At 44.3% G+C, this 19849-nt stretch overlaps 1 protein-coding gene across 1 annotated transcript in view; it reads right to left on the reverse strand.

Annotated features, from left to right (window-relative positions):
- The window catches only part of ACVRL1 (activin A receptor like type 1), a 124537-nt gene that overhangs the window by 57949 nt on the left and 46739 nt on the right, over positions 1-19849 (reverse strand). The window contains exon 2 of the mRNA XM_040341228.1: positions 13544-13649. Coding sequence (XP_040197162.1) covers positions 13544-13598 — 55 coding nt within the window. The 5' untranslated portion in view covers positions 13599-13649. The remainder of the gene's footprint in view (positions 1-13543; positions 13650-19849) is intronic.

A 19849-nucleotide genomic window follows, 5' to 3' on the forward strand; every position in this document is an offset into this window, starting at 1 on the left:
TTAAGATGGTTGCATATGCAAACGGAAAAGAACTGATCGCCCTCACATGTCAGATGAAAATATTGAGCGTATTTGAGGTGCGTTTGAATGGAGACCTGGGAAATCCACAACACAGGCAAGCATTGAACTTGCATTTCCTCAAACAACGGTATGGCGTGTTCTTAAGAATCATCTGCATAAGAAACCATTACGAGTTGCAGTTACTGCAGGTTTTGCATTCATTATCATGCAAGATGGTGCCCGCCTCACTTAGGCCTCGTACACACGACCGTTTTCCTCGACAAAACCCAACAAGAAAAATGCTGGCAGAGCTTTTTTGCCGAGGAAAACGGTCGTGTGTATGTTTTTCGTCGAGAAAACTGTCGTGGATCTCGACGAGAAAAAAAGAGAACATGAGAAATAGTCTACTGTTTTGATGTTTCTCGTGCAACACATGGCGCTCACGTTGAGAGAATACAGTAAAAAAGTCTCCTACTTACAAACCTTCAAGCTGCAAATTTATTTTCAAAGATGCAAACGTGTTTTCTCATGTCAAAACACGAAAGTAGCTAATGTGTCTGCCGACATTGCCAGCTGTCTGCCCCCTCTGCCACAAGCAGTTGTGCTGCTGTGTACTTTACTGTATAGTACAATAGTGTACAGAAGTACAGTGTTGATTTCAAGTCCAGGATGCCTGGAAGCAAGCATAAAATCAGCAGCCTTGCCTGTTCACTCCATGCCAGCCCCTGTATGCCAGCTGATGTACTCTATATTTCAAGGTACTGTAAAAATTAAACATATTTTTTTACAGTATTTTTTTTTTGTCTGCGTGTTTATTATGCATTATTTGTGTGAAAAGTTTTATAAACCTCACTTTGTTGGACCTACAAACGGAACTCATTTGTAAGTAGGGGACCATCAAACTTTAATCCTTCCTCTATCCATTGATATGTGGAAGGTGCTTCTATCCCTTAGACCCCTGTCACACTGGGCGGTTTTCAGGCGTTTTAGCTCTAGAAATAGTCTATTCTATGTACCTGAAAAACGCCTCTGTTCTATCGTTTTGAATAATCCTGTATAAAAAATATATAACAAAAGTCTCTTTATTTGTTCCTTTGCCGTGATTATACCTGCTAAAACAACAGGAGAAAAAACCCTAATGGAACTTTAGCGACCTACAATACATAGTTAAAGCACATGTAAGAAAAATGTATCAAAACAATAAGTAAAACTTTTATTAAGACAAAATATTAAAAATGGTTGAAGGCTGGTATATAGTTAGGCCAACATGGTACAAGTTTACATAAGTTCAATATAATCTAGAAACTGCCTTGATGAAAACACAGTGGCAGACCATACATGTCTACCATGGCCCAGATTCACATAGATCGGCGCATCTTTATGCCGGCGTATCGCATCTCAGATGCGTTACGCCGACGTAACTTAGAGAGGCAAGCTCTGTATTCTCAAAGCAAAAGCGTCCAATTTTGCGGCGGCGTAACGTAAAATCGTTGGCGTAAGACGGCGTAATTCAAAGTAGGAAGGAAGTGGGCATGATCCATTTAAATGAACCGTGACCACATGCAAATGAAGGGCCGAAAAAACGGCGCATGCACCGTGACGTGATCGTATGTCCCGCGCCCCTCTGCGCATGCTCACAACTATGCCCGGCGTAAATCCTGAGTTACGCCGGCCCACCGTTTACGCCCAGGGCATAAATACGCCCAGACATGCGCCCGTCGAGTGCAAAAGTACACCCGTTTGGTTTGGTGTAGGTACTTTTGCGCTATTATTCTGGACATGTCTGCCCGGCGTTCTGGGAACAGAAAAAATAACTTCTCCCCAGAGGAGAAGGCCATCATCCTTGCGGCCATGGAGAAGTATGACGATCGCCTCCATGGGGCACAGAGCAAGGAGACAAGCAAGGGCAGAAGGCATGAGATCCTTCTGAGGATCACCAACCAGGTGAATGCCGTGGGCAATGAGGTGAGGAGGCCCCAGGACATAACAAAAAAAATGAACGATATGCGCAGGAGGGTGAAGGAGAAGCTCTCCATTATGAGGAGGCATGCCAGGGGCACTGGTGGTGGACCAGCCTTTCGCATTCGGCTGACTCCTGATGAGCAGGTGGTTGCGCGCTGTCTTAACAGGGAGCAAGTGGAGGGAGTTGAGGGCTATGACTCAGTTGAGCCGCCCTTGAGGACAGGTAAGTGTTTTTTTTTGGTGTGTAGCATGTGAGGGGGGGGGGGGGAATATGTGACAAGTGTGTGGGTCCACCAACATGTGAATGTTTTGTGTCATCCGCAGATATCCAGGAGGGAGCTGGGCCATCTGGTGCCTCTGCCCGTCCCACACCATCATCCCCTGATGATCCTGCCCCTGACCCCCTGGGAAGCCAAGAGGCATTGGTAGAGGGGAGTGGTGCCCAGACCTCCAGTGATGAGGTGATTCAGGAGGATGCAGAACATTTGGGTGAGGAGGTGTCTCTCTATCTAGAGGAGGCCTCCATATCGACTGGTCCATCCCGGACGTCAAGCCTCCGATCCTCTAGCCCCTCTGGCTCCATCCCCAACCCACCCACTCCCTCAAGTCCCTCCCCCTATGCCAGGCCTGAAGCCTCTCCTGGCCCCAGGAAGGCAACCAGGAAGACCAGGGGGGTTCCGGACTTCCTGCCAGAGAACCTAACGAGTGCCCAGGACTCGCAGACCCGCCATATGGGTGAGATGGCCCAGGACATGAGGCGAGTTTCCGACAGCCTGGCCTCCAGGGGCCACATCAATGATGGTCTGCAGGATGTGGCTGGCAACACAGCAGCTGTCATCACCTGCTTGGGTGAGCTGCAGGCCACAACGGCTACCCTCGTGGCAGTTTTAAGGCAATTTTGTTGACTTAATCGATCAACTTGACTTGGACACCTTACTCGAGGAGGTGGACAAGTCCAGTGTCAACCCGTCCCTGTGTAAGGCCGTTCAGGGCCACACAGCTGCCATTGAGGCGGATGGGAGACTTTCACGGCAGGTGCAGTCAGAAACCAACACCATTCTGCCCCGCATTGCCGTGGCGTTAGAGGGCAGGCCTCCAGCCATGGTGGATGCTCCTCCACCTGATGCCCCCCCACCTGAGCCGTCAACCAGGCAGTTGCGGAGCCGTGGCCGTGGCAGCAGCCAGGGCAACTAATTATGTTGTTTATTTTATTTTTTTGCTCGATTAAGTTCGCATGTGCTGCGCTATAAAAGTTTTCATTCATTCATTCATTATGATTTGTTTTGTGCTCTGGTTAAGAGTTTTTTTTTTCTCTGGTTAAGAGTATTATGATTTTGTTTCTAATAATGCACACGGTGAGGCATGCAGATTAGTGTGACTGGTGTGTGAATGTGGGGGGGTGACACTCCTGCCAGCAAAGGGGTGTCACCCTAGGTCGTTGGGGAGAATTTAATGTGGTATGAATGGTCAGCAACATAATTGGAGCCTTGCCGTGGCGTTGCTGCTCCCAAGTCCTGCATGTTGGACTTGGGCTAATCCAATGTGATGTGGATGTGGGGTGTGAGCTAGGGACCACAGTGGTGTGCATGCGTGCATTCTCCTTGTGCCATGATGAATGTGTGTGTTTAACATGCAAAGATACGTTCCACGAGACAACTTCTGACTGCTGTTCCCTCAGCAGACGGGGTAGCCTCGGGCAGGGGGGGATTGTCTGGTTCGGGGGTCAGGTCATCACGTATGTCAATCTCCAGGCCATTTCTCTCGGCGAAGTTGTGCAGAATGCAACACGCCCTGATGATCTGGCACACAAAGTTTGGGGAATACAACAGGGTCCCCCCGGACTTATCCAGGCATCTGAAACGGGACTTCAGAATGCCAAATGTGCGTTCCACCACTCCACGGGTACGTATGTGTGCAGCATTGTAGTTTTGCTCTCCTGTGGTTTGGGGATCCCGGAATGGAGTCATGAGATGGGGCCTAAGTGCATATGCAGAGTCACCTGGAAGGGAAAAGACAGGAGGATGTTAGTCGTGCATGTGCCCCTCGTGATGTGTGCATCATGGGGTCGGACAGTCATGCCTGACTCCCATGTCACTCACCAACCAGCTATCTGTTCCCGTACACGTTCTGTTCAAATTCTGTTGGGATGGTGCTTTGACGGTATATGTAGCTGTCGTGGCTGGACCCTGGGTGTTTGGCATGGACGTGCCATATGAGGCCTTGGGCATCGACTATCACCTGTACGTTGATGGAATGTCAATGCTTCCGATTGCGGTATATGTGCTCTGTGTCACGGGGGGCCGTAGTGCCACATGTGTGCAATCAATGGCCCCCACCGTGCGTGGGAATCCTGCAATTCTGACAAAATCCGCCATTGCCTTATTCCGCAGGTGCTCCTGGGTGGGTCTGATGATGTGGTGGGACATGCGTCTGAGGATTGCGGGGACAACCTGGTGCACACATCTGCTCATGCTGGTTTGTGACATACCAGCCACTACTCCACTTGTACACTGAAAAGATCCAGTGGCGAGGAAATGCAGTGTTGCCAGTACCTTGACTAGGGGCTGCACTGCATGTGAGCGGTGTGTCTGGCTGGTGATGTCATCCTGCAGGGTTGTGGCTAAATCCAGGATGGCATCAGTGTTGAATCTGAAGATGAGATACACCTCCGAATCCCCCATGCCAAAGACGTTTATGCGCGTTCGGTATATATCCTCTCCCGTGCCCTCCTCCTTCTACGCGCCTGGGCACACACTAGTATAGCTATGACCATGCCTGCCCCTGGCATGTTGGCATACAGATGTGTTGTCCTGCAAGTGTGGTTGCTCAGCTCGTCCGTAACGGTGCTGCTGAAGCTGCTCTCCAGCTGACCTGCACACGTCTGGTGCAAAGTTGACCCTGCTTTATGAGGGGCAAGTTTAGGCCGGACGTACAGCTTACGCGCACCGCGCGTAGCCTGCGTCGGGCGGACGTACGTTCGGGAATCGGCGTATATCCCTTATTTGCATATTTGAATAGGAAATCAATGGGAGCGCAAGATGCGCCCAGCGTAAACATGCGCCTACGCTGCGCGGGCGTAGAAAAGTTACGCCGGTCGGAAGAAGCCTATTTTCAGGTGTATCTGGTTCTGTGGGTACGGCGCATAGATACGCCGGCGTATATATACACTTACGTCACGCATCTCGTAACTTCTTTGAGAATCTGGGCCCATGTCTATAAATAAAGTGCAGCGCTAAACAAATATGATCATATATGAAAACTAAAATGCAATACTGTGCAATCAAGACAATGTGCACACATAAATAAAAATCGAAAAAAAAAACGTAAGAAAGTCTCCAAAACACATCAAACAATGTTATAATGCAAATAAATAAGGTCCTGTGCAAGTAAAAAAAAATATGTACCAAATAACAAATTAAAGTCCATTAAAGAGATTCCATGGGAGAATCCGTGCTGAAAATGAAGATCAAATGCCCCCCCCGGTGTGACACCCATCACCAGAGCAAACTTTAGAGGCTTACCAGAGATTCAGCAACCACCCTCGCTCGGGGGGGGGCAGTCAATGCTGGATCAGGTGTACAACCCACTGAAAGGAAGGCCAGAAGTAATCTCTGATTTCCGCAAATGGTGTATAACAGAAGGCTCACTGTGAACCAGGATGCAGTATCAGAAGACCATCAATGGAGCTCGGTGCCAAAATATATGTAAAATACAAGACTACACATAGTGTGATACTGTATACTGTATCAACATCCAATTAATTAAAATGAGGTGCACTTACATTTAACATAGTAGAAATAGGCATGTAGGCATATCAAATCCAGAACTGATCAGTTTTACTCATAAAAAATGGCCGAACAGCAGTCGTGCATGCGCAGTAGCGTGTCTACACAACTCCTCCTGATGCATTTCACCATAGGTGACATCATCGCTGGTAAGTACACACGCGATGAACCACACCAAGTTCCATTGATGGTCTTCTGATATTGCTTCCTGGTTCACTGGAAGCCTTCCGTTATACACCATGTGCGGCAATCAGAGATGCCATGTTTCCTGTTGTTTTTCCATTTAATTGGGGATGTTGGCCCGACTACCTTCTTTGACCACATCTGCATCTTTCTCTTCTACTTATACTTGGTGAAACTTTGATTACAATACACCTCTTTGTTCTCCACCAGTAAAATTAATAAATGGGTCTATATTTGCTTTAAGCCCCCATTCAAATTGTAACGCCGCGTACGCGGCGTATTTTGCCGCGATTAGGTTACTTTTTTTTTTTTCACAAAGAATTGCCATTGATGTCTATGGCCGAACGCCAATGCCGCCTGAAAAAAGGGTCCGGGACTTGTTTTCAGGCGGCAGGCGTACAGCGTTTATGAGATGTGAACTATCTCATAGACATCAATGGCAATTCTCCCCTCCAGCGGCACGAGCGTCAGGCGTTTTGTCGCCAAGGTGTGAATGGAGCCTTATACTTGCTGTGATCCACTCCTCAGCTGTGCTTGTGATCGTTATGACTCGTACACACGGCCGGACTTTCCAAGAAAAAAGTCAGGCATGCTTTTTTTCTCGGAAAGTCCAGCCGTGTGTAGCCTCCATCTGACTTTTTTCGTTGGAAGTCCGACGGACCTTAGATAGAGAACCTGTTCTCTATCATTCCGTCGGATTTCCGACGGACTCACGGCGGACTTTTGCATGGTCAAATGTCTGACCGCGTGTACAAGGCATTCGAGTTCACCAGTTGCCTGAATAAGGGAGCACTCTTAGTGTGGTGTCTGACCGCTGTACTTCATTGGATACTTAGTGCCTTTGTTTTGTTCCAGAAGAACCGGGTTATTATTATTAACATTTGTAGAACAGCACTATCATACCCCCACCACTCCCATTCTGGCTGGAGTCAGAAAAGCTTATCCTGCTATCCTGCTCCTACAGCCTCCTAAGGTATATATCCAATAAGGTTGTGGCATTCCATTCACATAACTTTCAGGGGCAGAGCTTCTGTGTCATTAGGGCCAGAATGCCTGACCCTGAATGAGGCAGCCATCTGAAGAGCAACAAGATGGTGGTGAAAGAACCAGGCACAGCAGATTGTTGCTGGATCTGCTGGGCAGGCGAGTATGTATTTTGATGAGAAACCAGCATAACAGGTAAGAGAAGGGGAGGAAAAAAGCAGGGAGAGAGTGAAGTTCCTCTTTAACTGTTTAAAGACCGCCCTATAGCAGTTTTTCTGCTACAGGGCGGCACCTCTGCACTAGATTATGTATATACATATAAAATATAGATGCGCTAATATTAACTTAAAAGGTGATAAAACATACAAAGAAAACTAATCAGGGAGAACACTCCATAAACTGTGAATTACTAATATGTCCTTAATTAGTGCACATGTATATAATCATGATCCGGCTCTTCCAGGTAGTGGATGTGAATGCATGCTGCCAGTGGCTCGCTCCTGCTGGGATTACAGAAGCCAATACGTCAACATATAACGAAACGCGAAGGTGTGGCCTGCCTCCTGACGTCATCACGCTCCCCGGAACAGGCCGACACAGGAGAAGGAAAGAGAGGGGACGCCGAGACCCGCTGTGCACACCGCATGTGTCATATACCGATCGATGCTATTACATCACCCATTATGAGAAGAATCTGGATTAATTTCTTATCCTTATTTCACATGGGATTGTTTTATGGACTTTTTAACCCTTATTTGTGCTCATGTCACATTCTCTGAATTTTATTTATTTTGCTATTCACAGAGTGTCAGTCACTTATTATGCTTTCATTAACCCTTCATCATTTGTTTTAATCACGTTAAGTTTGTGGTTTTTCAATTTGTCTTTATTTTATTACTATATTCAATAGTTTTGTATTTTTGGTATCATTACTAAACTTTCACGTAATTGTTTTTGCGCCATACCTCATCTTTTAACACATTTTTTTAAATTGTATCTACATTTTTTTGGTACTGGCAGCATTTGCACATTTTTTGTTTAGCGCAGTGATTTCTCCAATTTTTTCCAAATACCACCAAAAGAAATATCTTGTTGTGGGAAAAAAGAACATCAATTTTATTTAGTTACAGTGTTGCACCACTGCACGATCTTCAAATAAAATAACACAGTGCCGTGTTGCAAAAAATGGCCTGGTTATGAAGGGTGGGTAAGTCTTCTGAAGGTGAAGTGGTTAACAAGAAACCATCATAATTCTCACTTTAGGCATTCTTAATGATTTTTGCGAGAATTTTGAAGTCTACACTGCTTTTAAAAACAGTTTAACCTGAACAATAATCAACTAAAAAAAATCCTTATTAACCATCTAGATGTGAAACCAGGTTCCTTACTGCACATTTCTATTATTGCTCATTTTTTACTCTTCCCACAGGCCTCATACTCCACACCCCTCTCCCGACTTCTTCCCTGCCTTAGCACCCATTTTTCCCTTAACTCCTTTTCTTGTAGATTCCTTTATTTCACCTTTTAAACTTCTCTTCAATGTTCTTTGTCTGTCTTTATCTGTTCCCGTCTCTTGCTACATAGCCACTAATTTATCATTTTTGTTCTATACTCAAACAAAAATATGCTCCCATTACATTGTGGAATACACAAAATAAACTATACACTCTACCTATGTATCCCTAGAAATTTATATAATTTTGGCTTCATGTTTTATGCTCTAGTGTGATATTACATTGAAATATGTAACCTTAATACTCTTTGTATGCTATGTTAGACTTTTTGATTGTAACGTATAAATATTTCTTTCATAAAAATTCAAAAAAAAAATACTGAAATGGAAAATACCGCAACTAACGATTAATTCATTTTCCTAGGCTCTATTGGTTCTCCTAATCTTAGTGTGCTGATTGTTTCTACTCATTACTGTGAAGAAGTAATCTAATCAGTGTGGGAATAGTGACAGTCATTAACAGTTAACATTAACAGTCATTAATGTGTACAGTGCATGGGGCGCAGACAGGCCTCAAATAGGGATAGGGCCGGTGGGCACTCCCATCACACACCTCTGCCTCTGGCTCTGTTGTTATGGGCTGAGGCCCCGTACACACGACCGAGTTTCTCGGCAGAATTCAGCCAGAAACTCGGTTCAGAGCTGAATTCTGCCGAGAAACCCGGCCGTGTGCACACTTTCGGCCGAGGAAGCCGACGAGGACCTCGGCGAGGAAATAGAGAACATGTTCTCTATTTCCTCGTTGTTCAATGGCAAAAGTCGGCCCGCCGAGTTCCTCGGCGGCTTCCACACTGAACTCGACGAGGAACTCGATGTGTTTGGCACGTCGAGTTCCTCGGTCGTGTGTACGGGGCCTTATAGAAGTAGTGACAGCAGTTTCATCATTTCCATCAGCTAGAAACAAAATCAAGAAGTTCAAGTCAGTGCTGGGGAGAAGGAGATACAGGGATGGAGGCGCAGGATGTACTCTCTCCTCTTCCAGCTCTTCCTTCTGACCTGCCCAGCAATCTCTCCAAGTGCTACTCACACTTGCATCTGCTCTGCCTCCCGTTCCTTTTTCATACCTCCCAATATTTTGACATGGGAATGACGGACACCTACTAGCAAATGTATGTAGGCATACATACCGCACACCCTTAAAGGAGAATTAAGCAAAAAAAAAAGTTAATTAAATTCACAGGAGCTTTTTTTTACCACTACTATTCTTTTATATTGGCTTTTAAAATTTACAAAGGCAGCAATTTAGAATATGGATGAAAGGTTTAGCACTGGGAAACACTTTTTGAAAGATAAAAAGGTAATTTTATATACAAGTTTATAGATCAGACCAAAATGAGGGACAAATGAGAGAGAAAGAGGGACAGAGGGACTTTGCTCCAAATCAGAGACAGTCCCTCAAAATCAGGATTAGTTGGGAGCTATGCTTTCCCTGTGTCCGGCCACATTCCAACCCATTGGCGTGTAGTGAGATCTTGTGAAGGGAGAGTTGTATGAGCAGCTGCCTGATGCTGGCTGTTTGCTGCCTGTGCATTACTGCTGTGCTTGTGAACTCTTGAGGGAGTTGTGTAGGTGCAAGTGGCAGATTTACAGCCTGCAGCTGACTGAGTTAGCCCAGGTGCTGGCTGCTTGCTACCTGTGCACTACATGAGCCTGGTGGCATTGACAATGGTGGCAACGATGTCCAAAAAATCCCTTGTCTTTGTGTACACACAGCTGTGGTATGGCAAAGCCCCTGCTCATACCTGATTGGCTGATAGATGCCTCCCAGGTTCAATTGAACATGGGCTTGGACCGAACCCAGAGCCAAACCCTAGCTCATCTTCACATAGAAATAAAAGATAAAAAAACGAAAAGTGACTGGCGCCCACATTTTTTTCCCCTACCATACACCATGAGCCAGACTCTGAAATGGAAAAGTTAGCCTGCCACACTATTTAAGGGGTCATTCTTCATCACCCAAAAAGGAGGAGTGCTACACAAAATAAATACAAAGCTGCATTCATTTCATTTGTAACCTTGTAAAGTCCTGGCATTACAAACCATCATAGTATTGCATTAGGTTGTGCACCTCAAACACATGTGTGTGTGTGTCTATATGTATATATTTATAGCAGTAGAGCAATGGACGGTGTCAGTAGTGTATCGTATTTTTATTATTATAACTTTTATACTATTTTAATATTGTTTTACAATAGTTTATTATCATTTTTTTTTTGCACAATTTTTTAGGAGCCTCATTGGGGGGGCTTTGGTAAAATAACAAGGGTCTAAACAGACCCCTGATGTCTCACTTTTGAAAGGGACTGAGGACAAAAATTCCCCACTCCCTTTCTCTGCAGCCAAGCAGCAGGGGGAATCTGTGCAGCACAGCGTGATCAGGGTGTGCCCACTGCCCAGGCACACCTGGGACCCCCTGTGCGCACGCCTATAAAAACCATGGGAGGTATCTCTCTACCTGTTATTCCCAGGAAGAAATCTGCCCATCTATGTCTAGCTTTAAGGAAAGTGGGAAGCAAATACCTTGCTATTCCAATGTTCTCTCAAAAAGGAAGCAATTTTGCTTTTTTTACTTGTAGGATATTCTGAGCTGTGAGCGTACTTCTAGAGAGATACAGGACTTTTAAGGGTTTCTAAGAGCAATAGGGAAAATACAACTCTTTGCAATGACTGAAGCAGACACACTTTGACTGATCAGTTATGAAAAACTACATCCTAACAAGTAAATACTTTTATGAACAAACTATAAAGCCAGGGCCGTTTTTAATATGGTTTGGGCCCTGGGCAAACATTTTTTTTGGGCCCCCCTCCAGCTTATTTTGGGCCTGGCTGGTTCACATGTATGTTTTGGCGGCCCTCATTTGTGCAGGCACAGCAGCCCATTGATTTGAATGGGCTGCCATGCCTTTGTTTCCTGCAGAAAAAAAGGTGCATTCAGCATTTTAAAAATACAGTTGCCTTGAAATCCATTCTGCTTTTGCACCATGCTACTTACCTGCAGTTCTTGCACACACAAACGCACTGTGTTTTTAAAAGCGTGACCTAAACATCTAAAAATGCAGCAAGTTTGACAGTGCGGGAACTGCAGATAGGTCACAGCAGACAGCAGAATGGACAGACAGTGCTGTATTTCAGTGCTTGATGGGCATAGACGTGCCGTGTGCGCAGACTATTACATGAGGCATGCGCTTTTCTTTGCAGGAAACGCAGGCATGGCGGCCCATTCAAATGAATGGGCTGCTATGCCTGCGCAAATGTGGGCCGCCAAAACACATACATGTGAACCAGCCAGGCCCAAAATAAGCCCATCAAGCAGTTAAATACAGACAGTAATGCCATGTGCTCTGAGGCCTTACTCAGCCTGGACTGCAGGTCTGGTCTGTGATTTAAAGAGTTCCTCTATTTTACACATGGCATGGCATGGGGTCCCATGGTGCTAAAGCAGAATGGACAGACAGTGCTGTGACCCCCATGCCATGTCATGTGTAAAATAGAGGAACGTTTTAAAACACTGACCAGACCTGCAGTGAATCATCAAATATTATAAAGACTTTGGGCACACTCTACAGAAAACTTCTATTTACAATATAGATTAGCAAACAGTGACATACCTTGAGGAGCAGGACATGAAGAAGTCAGCCTCGGGAAGAGCAAACTGGGGATGTTATAAAATCACATTCTAATTCACTTTTATATACAAGCAGCACCCAGTGGCAGGAAGGGAGAAGTGCACGTCTAAAGGGAAGCCAGGGGTGCTGTACATTTTAAAACACTGGGAAGGGAAGCAGTACTGTCACTGGCTGCGTGCCGCTGATGATTTTCAGCCTGATTTGTGGGCAGCACAGGGGCTTAACGGGCGACAGGGCCGCCATCAGGAATTATGGGGCCACTTACACAGCTTCAGGCATGGGCCCCCTGGAGCAGAGAACCGGGATGGGGGGGTGCTGCCGCCTGAAATTGAGAAGCAGGGGGGGGGGCTGCCACAAATTTAGAAGCGGGGGCCCTTTACAAAAAAAGAAAAAAGAAATAAACAAAAATATATATAAAAAAAGGGGTGTAGCCATCCTCTGGGCCCTTTAATAAAAAGAAAAAAAGAAATAAAAAATATATATAAAAAATATATTTTAAAAAGGGGGTTGCAATCTGGGGCCATGGGGACCTCTGGGCCCTTTAATAATTTTTTTTTTAATAAAAATAAATTACAAAAAAAAGGGGGTTGCCATCCGGGACCTCTGGGCCCTTTAATAAAAAATAAAAAATATATATATAAAAAAGAAACGTTTATAAAAATTAAAAAAAAGGGGGGGTTGCCATCCAGGGCCCTGGGGACCTCTGGGTCCTTCAATAAAAAAAAATATATAAACAAAAATAAAAAAATAAACATTTATAAAAAAAATAAAGGGTGTTTGCCACATGGGGACCTCTGAGCCCTTTAATAATAAAAAAAAAAAATGTATTAAAAAAATGTTGTTTTTATTTAAAAATAAATAAAAAAAGGGGCGTTGCCATCTGGGCCCCTGGGGGCCTCCGGGCCCCTGGGGACCCCTAAAAAATTGTCCCTTTAATAAAAAAAAAAATATATTAAAAAAAAATATTTTTTTTTTTTTAAAAATAAATAAAAAAATGGGGGGTTGCCATCTGGGGCCCTGGGGGCCCCTGGGGGCCTCCGGACCACTAAAAAAAAAAAAAATTTGCTTTGGGCCCCCAACAGTGACAGGGCCCAGGGCACCTGCCCCATTTGCCCTGCGGTAAAGACGGCCCTGTATAAAGCTAAACCTGGATAAAGCAAAGTCTAAATATAAAATGCTTGTGTATTCCTACTTCAATCTTGGTGTGCTTTGTGTATTTCTTCCAGTTCTGTGGAGTAATCTAGCTTAAAATGTTGCCCCTGTGCAGGAACTTCCTGTATTAAGACCAGTCACTGCTGCTCTCTCTCCTTGTGCAGGGTGACTGGTCTTGTCTCCGCCCCCTCATGTCGTTTTCTTTAGGCAGCCTTTAGTGGATGGACATGTTAAGTCCCTCCACAGCTCTGCCTCTGCACAGGTTATGTGCAGCACAGCAAGGATGTCATTACCACGCTTACAAGATATAAACTGAAGTTCAGCTTTTATTCACTTACCTGTTACAGATGTGACAATTGAGAGTAAAATCATCCAACGGCTTTCATGCAGCATTTTCTCTTGAAAATTTTCGAACCAGTTCAGTAGTTGTCATGAGCCATTTTCCTGGTGGAGGAAAAAACATACATTTTTAACATTTTGTTTACCTAAAGAATTATACATAACTCAACTCTTGAATCCTTTGAAAATGTAAAGACTGTTGTTCTGTTTGAGGCAGGATACACCCAGGGCCGGATTTGCTCTCCCTGCCGCCCCCAAGGCCAGGTTCCGCAATGCACCCCCTCCCTGCCAACCAAACCACCCCCCCCCCCCCAAATCAACGGAGAATGGTAACCAGGGCGGCACGGTTATATATTTGTTTTCTTTTTTTTACTTTTTTATTACTTTTTTTCTTTTTATTTATTTGTAGCTTGTCGTTTACTTTTTTTTGTATGCTTTTTTTTTATTATTATTTTTCTTATTCTTTACTTCTTAATTTCTTTTAAATTTTATTAATTTAATTATTATTTCTTATTTTTTTGCTATCACACAGGAGAAAACAATTACCTGTGTGATAGCAATTTGAGGTGACAGGTTCTCTTTATTGACCCTGTCACCTCCATAACAGGAGTCCTAGCACTGCGCTAGAACTCCTGTCACAGCTGAGATGGGAAGAGCACAGCTCACCCCTCTCACTGTGTACATTGGGGGGGAAGGGCCAGGAGACAGACTCGGCGGCTAGGGGGAGAACGGAGAGAGAGGGGAGAGAGAGGTATGTGGGGGGGAGGGGAGGACGGACGGCAGCACACATTTTACAAGTGATTTCAGTCACAATCACTTGTTAACGAGCGAGTGGATTCCCCCACACTACATTTAGTCCTGCTAGAAAGCAACTTACCGCCCTTAACTGTATGTTCCGGCCGTCGGGGGACTCCATGCCGCCCCTCTGTGCCCTGCCGCCCCGAGGCCTGGCCTCGGTGGCCTTGTGGGAAATCCGGGCCTGGATACACCTATGTTGTGCTTTATTTTTTTAATTCCCCCCTTAGGCCCCGTACACACGTCCGAGGAACTCGACGGGCAAAACACATCGTTTTGCTCGTCTAGTTCATTGTGAAGCCGCCGGGGATCTCGGCGAGCCAAGTTTCCCCGTTGACTAACGAGGAAATAGAGAACATGTTCTCTATTTGGCCCGACAAGATCCTCGTCGGTTTCCTCGGCCGAAAGTGTACACACGGCCGGGTTTCTCGGCAGAATACAGCTCCAATCGAGTTTCTGGCTGAATTCTGCAGAGAAACTCGGTCGTGTGTACGGGGCCTATCTCTTCACGTGGTCTTTGGTCTATTAGGTGTTCTTTTGTTCCCGCTAAATAGCAGAAAATCTATTTGATCAGCCTATCTCTACATTGTAAGCAATATGTCATTAGAATGACTCGTGTGAAGAGTTAAGGCACATTATAGAAACACAAACGGGTCTCTTTTTAGCATCATAAAAATATTCAAGTTGTAATTATGGCATATTTGTAATGATTTACAAATACGGTATTAGATGGACTGCCCGTTAAAGTGTGGCCCTTTTAGGTCTATGATATCACAAGCATCCTCACCCCTTTGTGTACATCAGCTATGGGTTAGAGAATCCCATGCCCACAGCTTTCTGACCTAAGCATGACAGCTGACTCCTGGGCTCAGACACGAACTTGAATCTGTTCAGAACGAACACAGCATGTCCAAAGACATGCTGGTAGATAAATTGGATCTTGTCCAAATTGGCCCAGTATATATATGTATATCTGTGTGTATGACTGTGTGTCCCAAGCGTGTCATGATCCTACGGGGTAAAATGACCGCACCAGCCAAGCAGACTCTGGCTGGAAAAAGTGCCCAGAGGCGATTCAGTTCGCATGAGTTGCGCTATACAAGTCATTCATTCATTCATTCACAAGCTTACCCCTATTCCTGGCCTATCATTTGTGAGCCGAGTTAAGGGAAATTGTGTTATTATGAAACTGTTTATTTTTTGTTGTTTGTCTTATGCTTTTTTGTTTCATTATCTACTGAATATACAATCTTTATTAAATACATGTTTACTTATTAATAAAGATTGTATATGCAGGAGATAATGAAACAAAAAAGCATAAGACAAACAACAAAGGGGTTCCCAGAGCACTATGGGTTATCTAAAGACACTGCAAAGCTTCTTGCATTGGAGCGCTGCTGGTCAGGTAAAAACTCAGACCCTGATAAAGATGCATTGCTGTTCTACTAGCTCACTCGAGTTTTGGGTTCTTATAGCACAAATTTATCCTGAAAAGTATTAATGTTAATGATGTGAAAAACACTAGAGCTCTATCTGCTGGCTGGAAAGAAGAATATGGGGTAGATTTACTAAAGGCAAGTAGACTGTGCACTGAGCTTACAGAATGTGTGAAGCTTCACTTTGTAAAGAATACTCAATCAAGTGCAAGGAAACCAAAAAAAAATGCTTTTTTACTTGCACATGATTTGATGATTAAAATCAGCAGAGCTTCACCACATTGACTAAGTTCTGGGGAAAATGAGTGCAACTGCATTTGCAAAGTGAACAGTCTATTTGACTTTAGTAAATCAACCCCTGTATAATATTTAAGTGTAGGGATGGTCCCGATGTTCGGCGAATACCGAACATTATGGTGCGTTCGTGGCAAACTTGAGCGCTGCGGTTTGCCCCATAATGCACTGCGAGATTGCAGTGCATTGGTGTCTGATGATTAGCTAAAGCATGCACCTGACCTGCATGCTTTGGCCAATCACAGTGCATTCCGATGTGGGAGCCATGATTGGCTAAAGGCTAGGTGCCTTTAAGCAATCATGGCACATGGGGCTAAGTCCACACCTCACACTATATAAGGCTGCTTACACGGCGGCCTTATATAGTGTAATGATTGAGAGAACATCAGCTAGAGCAGTGGTTCTTAACCTTTCTAGTGTCGTGACCTCTTGATAACATTTCACAAATTGTGGGGACCCCTAACAGTAAAAAAAAAATCGTACTGTGGAACCCGTACTACAGTGGTGTCTCGCAGCAGTGACACCTATGCTGAAATCAGGAGATAGGGTCTCCTTCAGGCCCTCCCACTTCACTTTCCACATCAGTCAGCTGACTTCTAGTCTCTGCCCCTCCCAGTCATGCCGTGAACTGAATGGGCGGCTGCAAAGAGGCTGAGTGGGCGGGCGCGGGCTCTAGGAACAGCGAAGCTGGGCGGCCGAGAAAAGGCTGGGAGAGCGGTGTGGGCTTCAGAAACAGGCCAGGATTTGGTGACCCCTGACAAATCATCATTCGACCCCCAGGTTGAGAAGGCAGGTTATTTAGTGGCGTGCAGGCAGTTTAGTATATATATATATATATATATATATATATATATACATATATACACACACACATACAATGTATGCAGTGTAATATATATATATATATATATATATATATATATATACACACATACATCGCAGAATTAAGAAACAAATGACAGGGGTCTCCCCCCCCCAGTCCATACCAGGTCCTTAGGGTCTGGTATAGATTTTAAGGGGAACTCCACTGCAAAAAAAAAACACAGTGTGGAGTCCCCCCCAAAATCCATACCAGGCCCTTTGGGTCTGGCATAGATTTCTTTTTTTTTAAATTGGCCTGGGGTCACCCCCAAAATCCATACCAGACCTTAATCCGAGCAAGGAGCCTGGCAGGCCAGAAAAGGGGGGGTACGAGCGCCCCCCCCCCCTGAAACATATCAGGCCGCTTTCCCTCAACATGAGGAGAGGGCTTTGGGGTCCCCCCAAGGCACATTGTCCCCATGTTGATGGGTACATGGGCCTCATCCCCACAACCCTTGTCTGGTGGTTGTAGTGGTCTGCGGGCAGAGGGTTTACCAGAATCTGGAAGCCCCCTTTAACAAGTGGGCCTCCAGATTCCAGCGATGGGCTCTGTGTAGAAATGGGAACAGAGGGGCGCCAGACTGAGTGCAGTATAAATCATATATTTAATAAAAACAAGTAGTACTGTAGCTCACAGGTTAAATTAGATGAGTTCAGTATGTGGTGAAAACCGTCAGTTCCCATCTTCAATTACGCCGCTCCACGGACCTGAAAAAAAGAAAGAAAAAAAAAAGCTACGCCTCGATGGGGGGCATCCTGCCGACTCCTGTCTTTTCGCTGTGACAGCTGTTATATAGGCAAGGGCAGGGACACCCAATGATGTAACCACGCCCATTTTGATGTCATGTGCTGTCAGAGGAGGCGGTTATGTCAGCAGGTGGCCCCGTCCTTGCCTTTATAACAGCTGTCACAGCCAAGAGACAGCAGTCGCCGGGAGGCCTCCCATGGAAGCAGAGTTTTTTTGTTTTTCTTTTCTATTTTTCGGGTCCGTCGGACGGCGTGATTGACGATGGATGTACATCGCGGGACAATTTTTTTATTTTTATTTTTTAATAAAGAAATTGGCAAAAACTGTCTTTTGTGTTTTTTTACTTTTTGACATTTTGTTTTGGTGAATGGGTAGCAGATACCCATTCACATGGGGGGGGGGGGGGGCAGGATCTGACGGCCCTCTGTTAAAGGGGGCTTCCAGATTCCGATAAGTCCCCCACCCGCAGACCCCCACAACCAATGGCAAGGGTCATTTGTACTGTTATAGAGTGTAATGGTTACCGAATATCTGGTCCATAAGAGCACCTGTCACTTTACAAACTTATTTAAATTAAGTTTGTATTTTTCACCGATTCAGTTTTGGTAATTTAAATGTGGAATTTTATATGGATACCACATTGCAAATCAGAGCACCAGACACTTTTTTTGAAGATATTTTATTTGATTTTATATGTTAAAAGGAACCACACACACATCCACTACTCCTTAATCCTTTATGTGTGGGATTGCTTGCCATACTTTACACCCAGGGTTTCTCTTTACATGATTATTTTCTTCTATAATGATAATAATAATAATAATAATAATAATGCATTAAAACAATAACAATTAAAAGTAGTGTTCCTCCACATTGTTGGTCAATGAATTAATGCTTGCTTACATTGTAGATGAGTGAAAAGTGGTCCCCTACATTGGTGGTCAGTGTATTGCCCCCAACAATGGCGGTCAGTGGAGAAGGGCCCCTTAGATTGGTGTACAGTGTCAGAAGGATCCCCTTGAACTGACAGTCAGTGGGAGGAGGCTCCCCTTACACTAGTGGTTAAAGGGAGAAGTGTCTCATTACATTGGTCATTTTAAAAGAATGCTTCTTGCATTAAAGGTCTGTGGGAAGAATTCACCTTACTGTATTGGTCACTGGAAAGACTTCCCCTTACGTTATTGGTCATTGGTGTGTACTTATTTGAGAGTTAAAAATTGCTCAATGTTCATGGAACCCTTAGCAACCATTGAAAGAACCCTAGATGAGAAAGGCTATACTAAAGGGATTTTTTATAAATTGTCACAAAAGATTCACACACTTTTGCAATCGAATCCAATAAGAAAAATTTGTTAATCTTGGGTAAGAGTTGTGTGAAAACTCAACTCATAAAGAGTCTCCTAAAATACTGAGTCAATCAGCTGGTGATCTTAGACTTTGAAAACATGCATGTAAATTAATTACTAGAACTATATTAACAATTTTGTTTGTACTATTTCTAAAAGGAACCTCAAGTTTTGTATAATTGTGTGTATTCCTGAACCCCAACTACACCGGCATTTTTTGGTAAGCTTGGCACTTTAAATTGCATGCATGTGCACAAATCATCTAAATCCTACTCAAACTATACGTATCCCATTGCAAATTAGCCATTTTTAGTCACTAAAGGATTAGCTCACAAAGTCAAGCAAAATATACTGTAGTATTTACCTTGTGTAAATAATTAGGTGCAATAAATGGGAATTTAGAAGTGCTGGGAACCTCCTCTCAGAATAATTTTCACTACATGTATAAACCACTTAAAAGCATAGATTTGTTCCTAAACATTTTGTTCAGACCAAGAAAGAGCACCCCCGAAGGAAGAATTTCTTTCTCACATATAGTGTCATGCATACAAATAATTGGAGCATAAATCTAAAGTAATAATTCATTATGTACACAACATGTATTCAAGAAATAAAAGGCAACTAGTTCCGCCGCATTTCACCCGTGTTGGCCTCTTTAGGGGTTCCAGGAATGTATATGGTTGGAACAAATCTGAGAACAAAAAAATTAACATTATCGGAGGAGATGCACGTTATGTTGCCTTCGACCCAATCAGAAATGCTGGAAAGTGTGCAGATGCGGACAAACAGACCAAGTCAAAAGAGGGAAAGACCCTACCCCCAAGC

Source organism: Rana temporaria, chromosome 2 (genome assembly GCF_905171775.1).
Source record: "Rana temporaria chromosome 2, aRanTem1.1, whole genome shotgun sequence".
Taxonomy (NCBI): domain Eukaryota; kingdom Metazoa; phylum Chordata; class Amphibia; order Anura; family Ranidae; genus Rana; species Rana temporaria.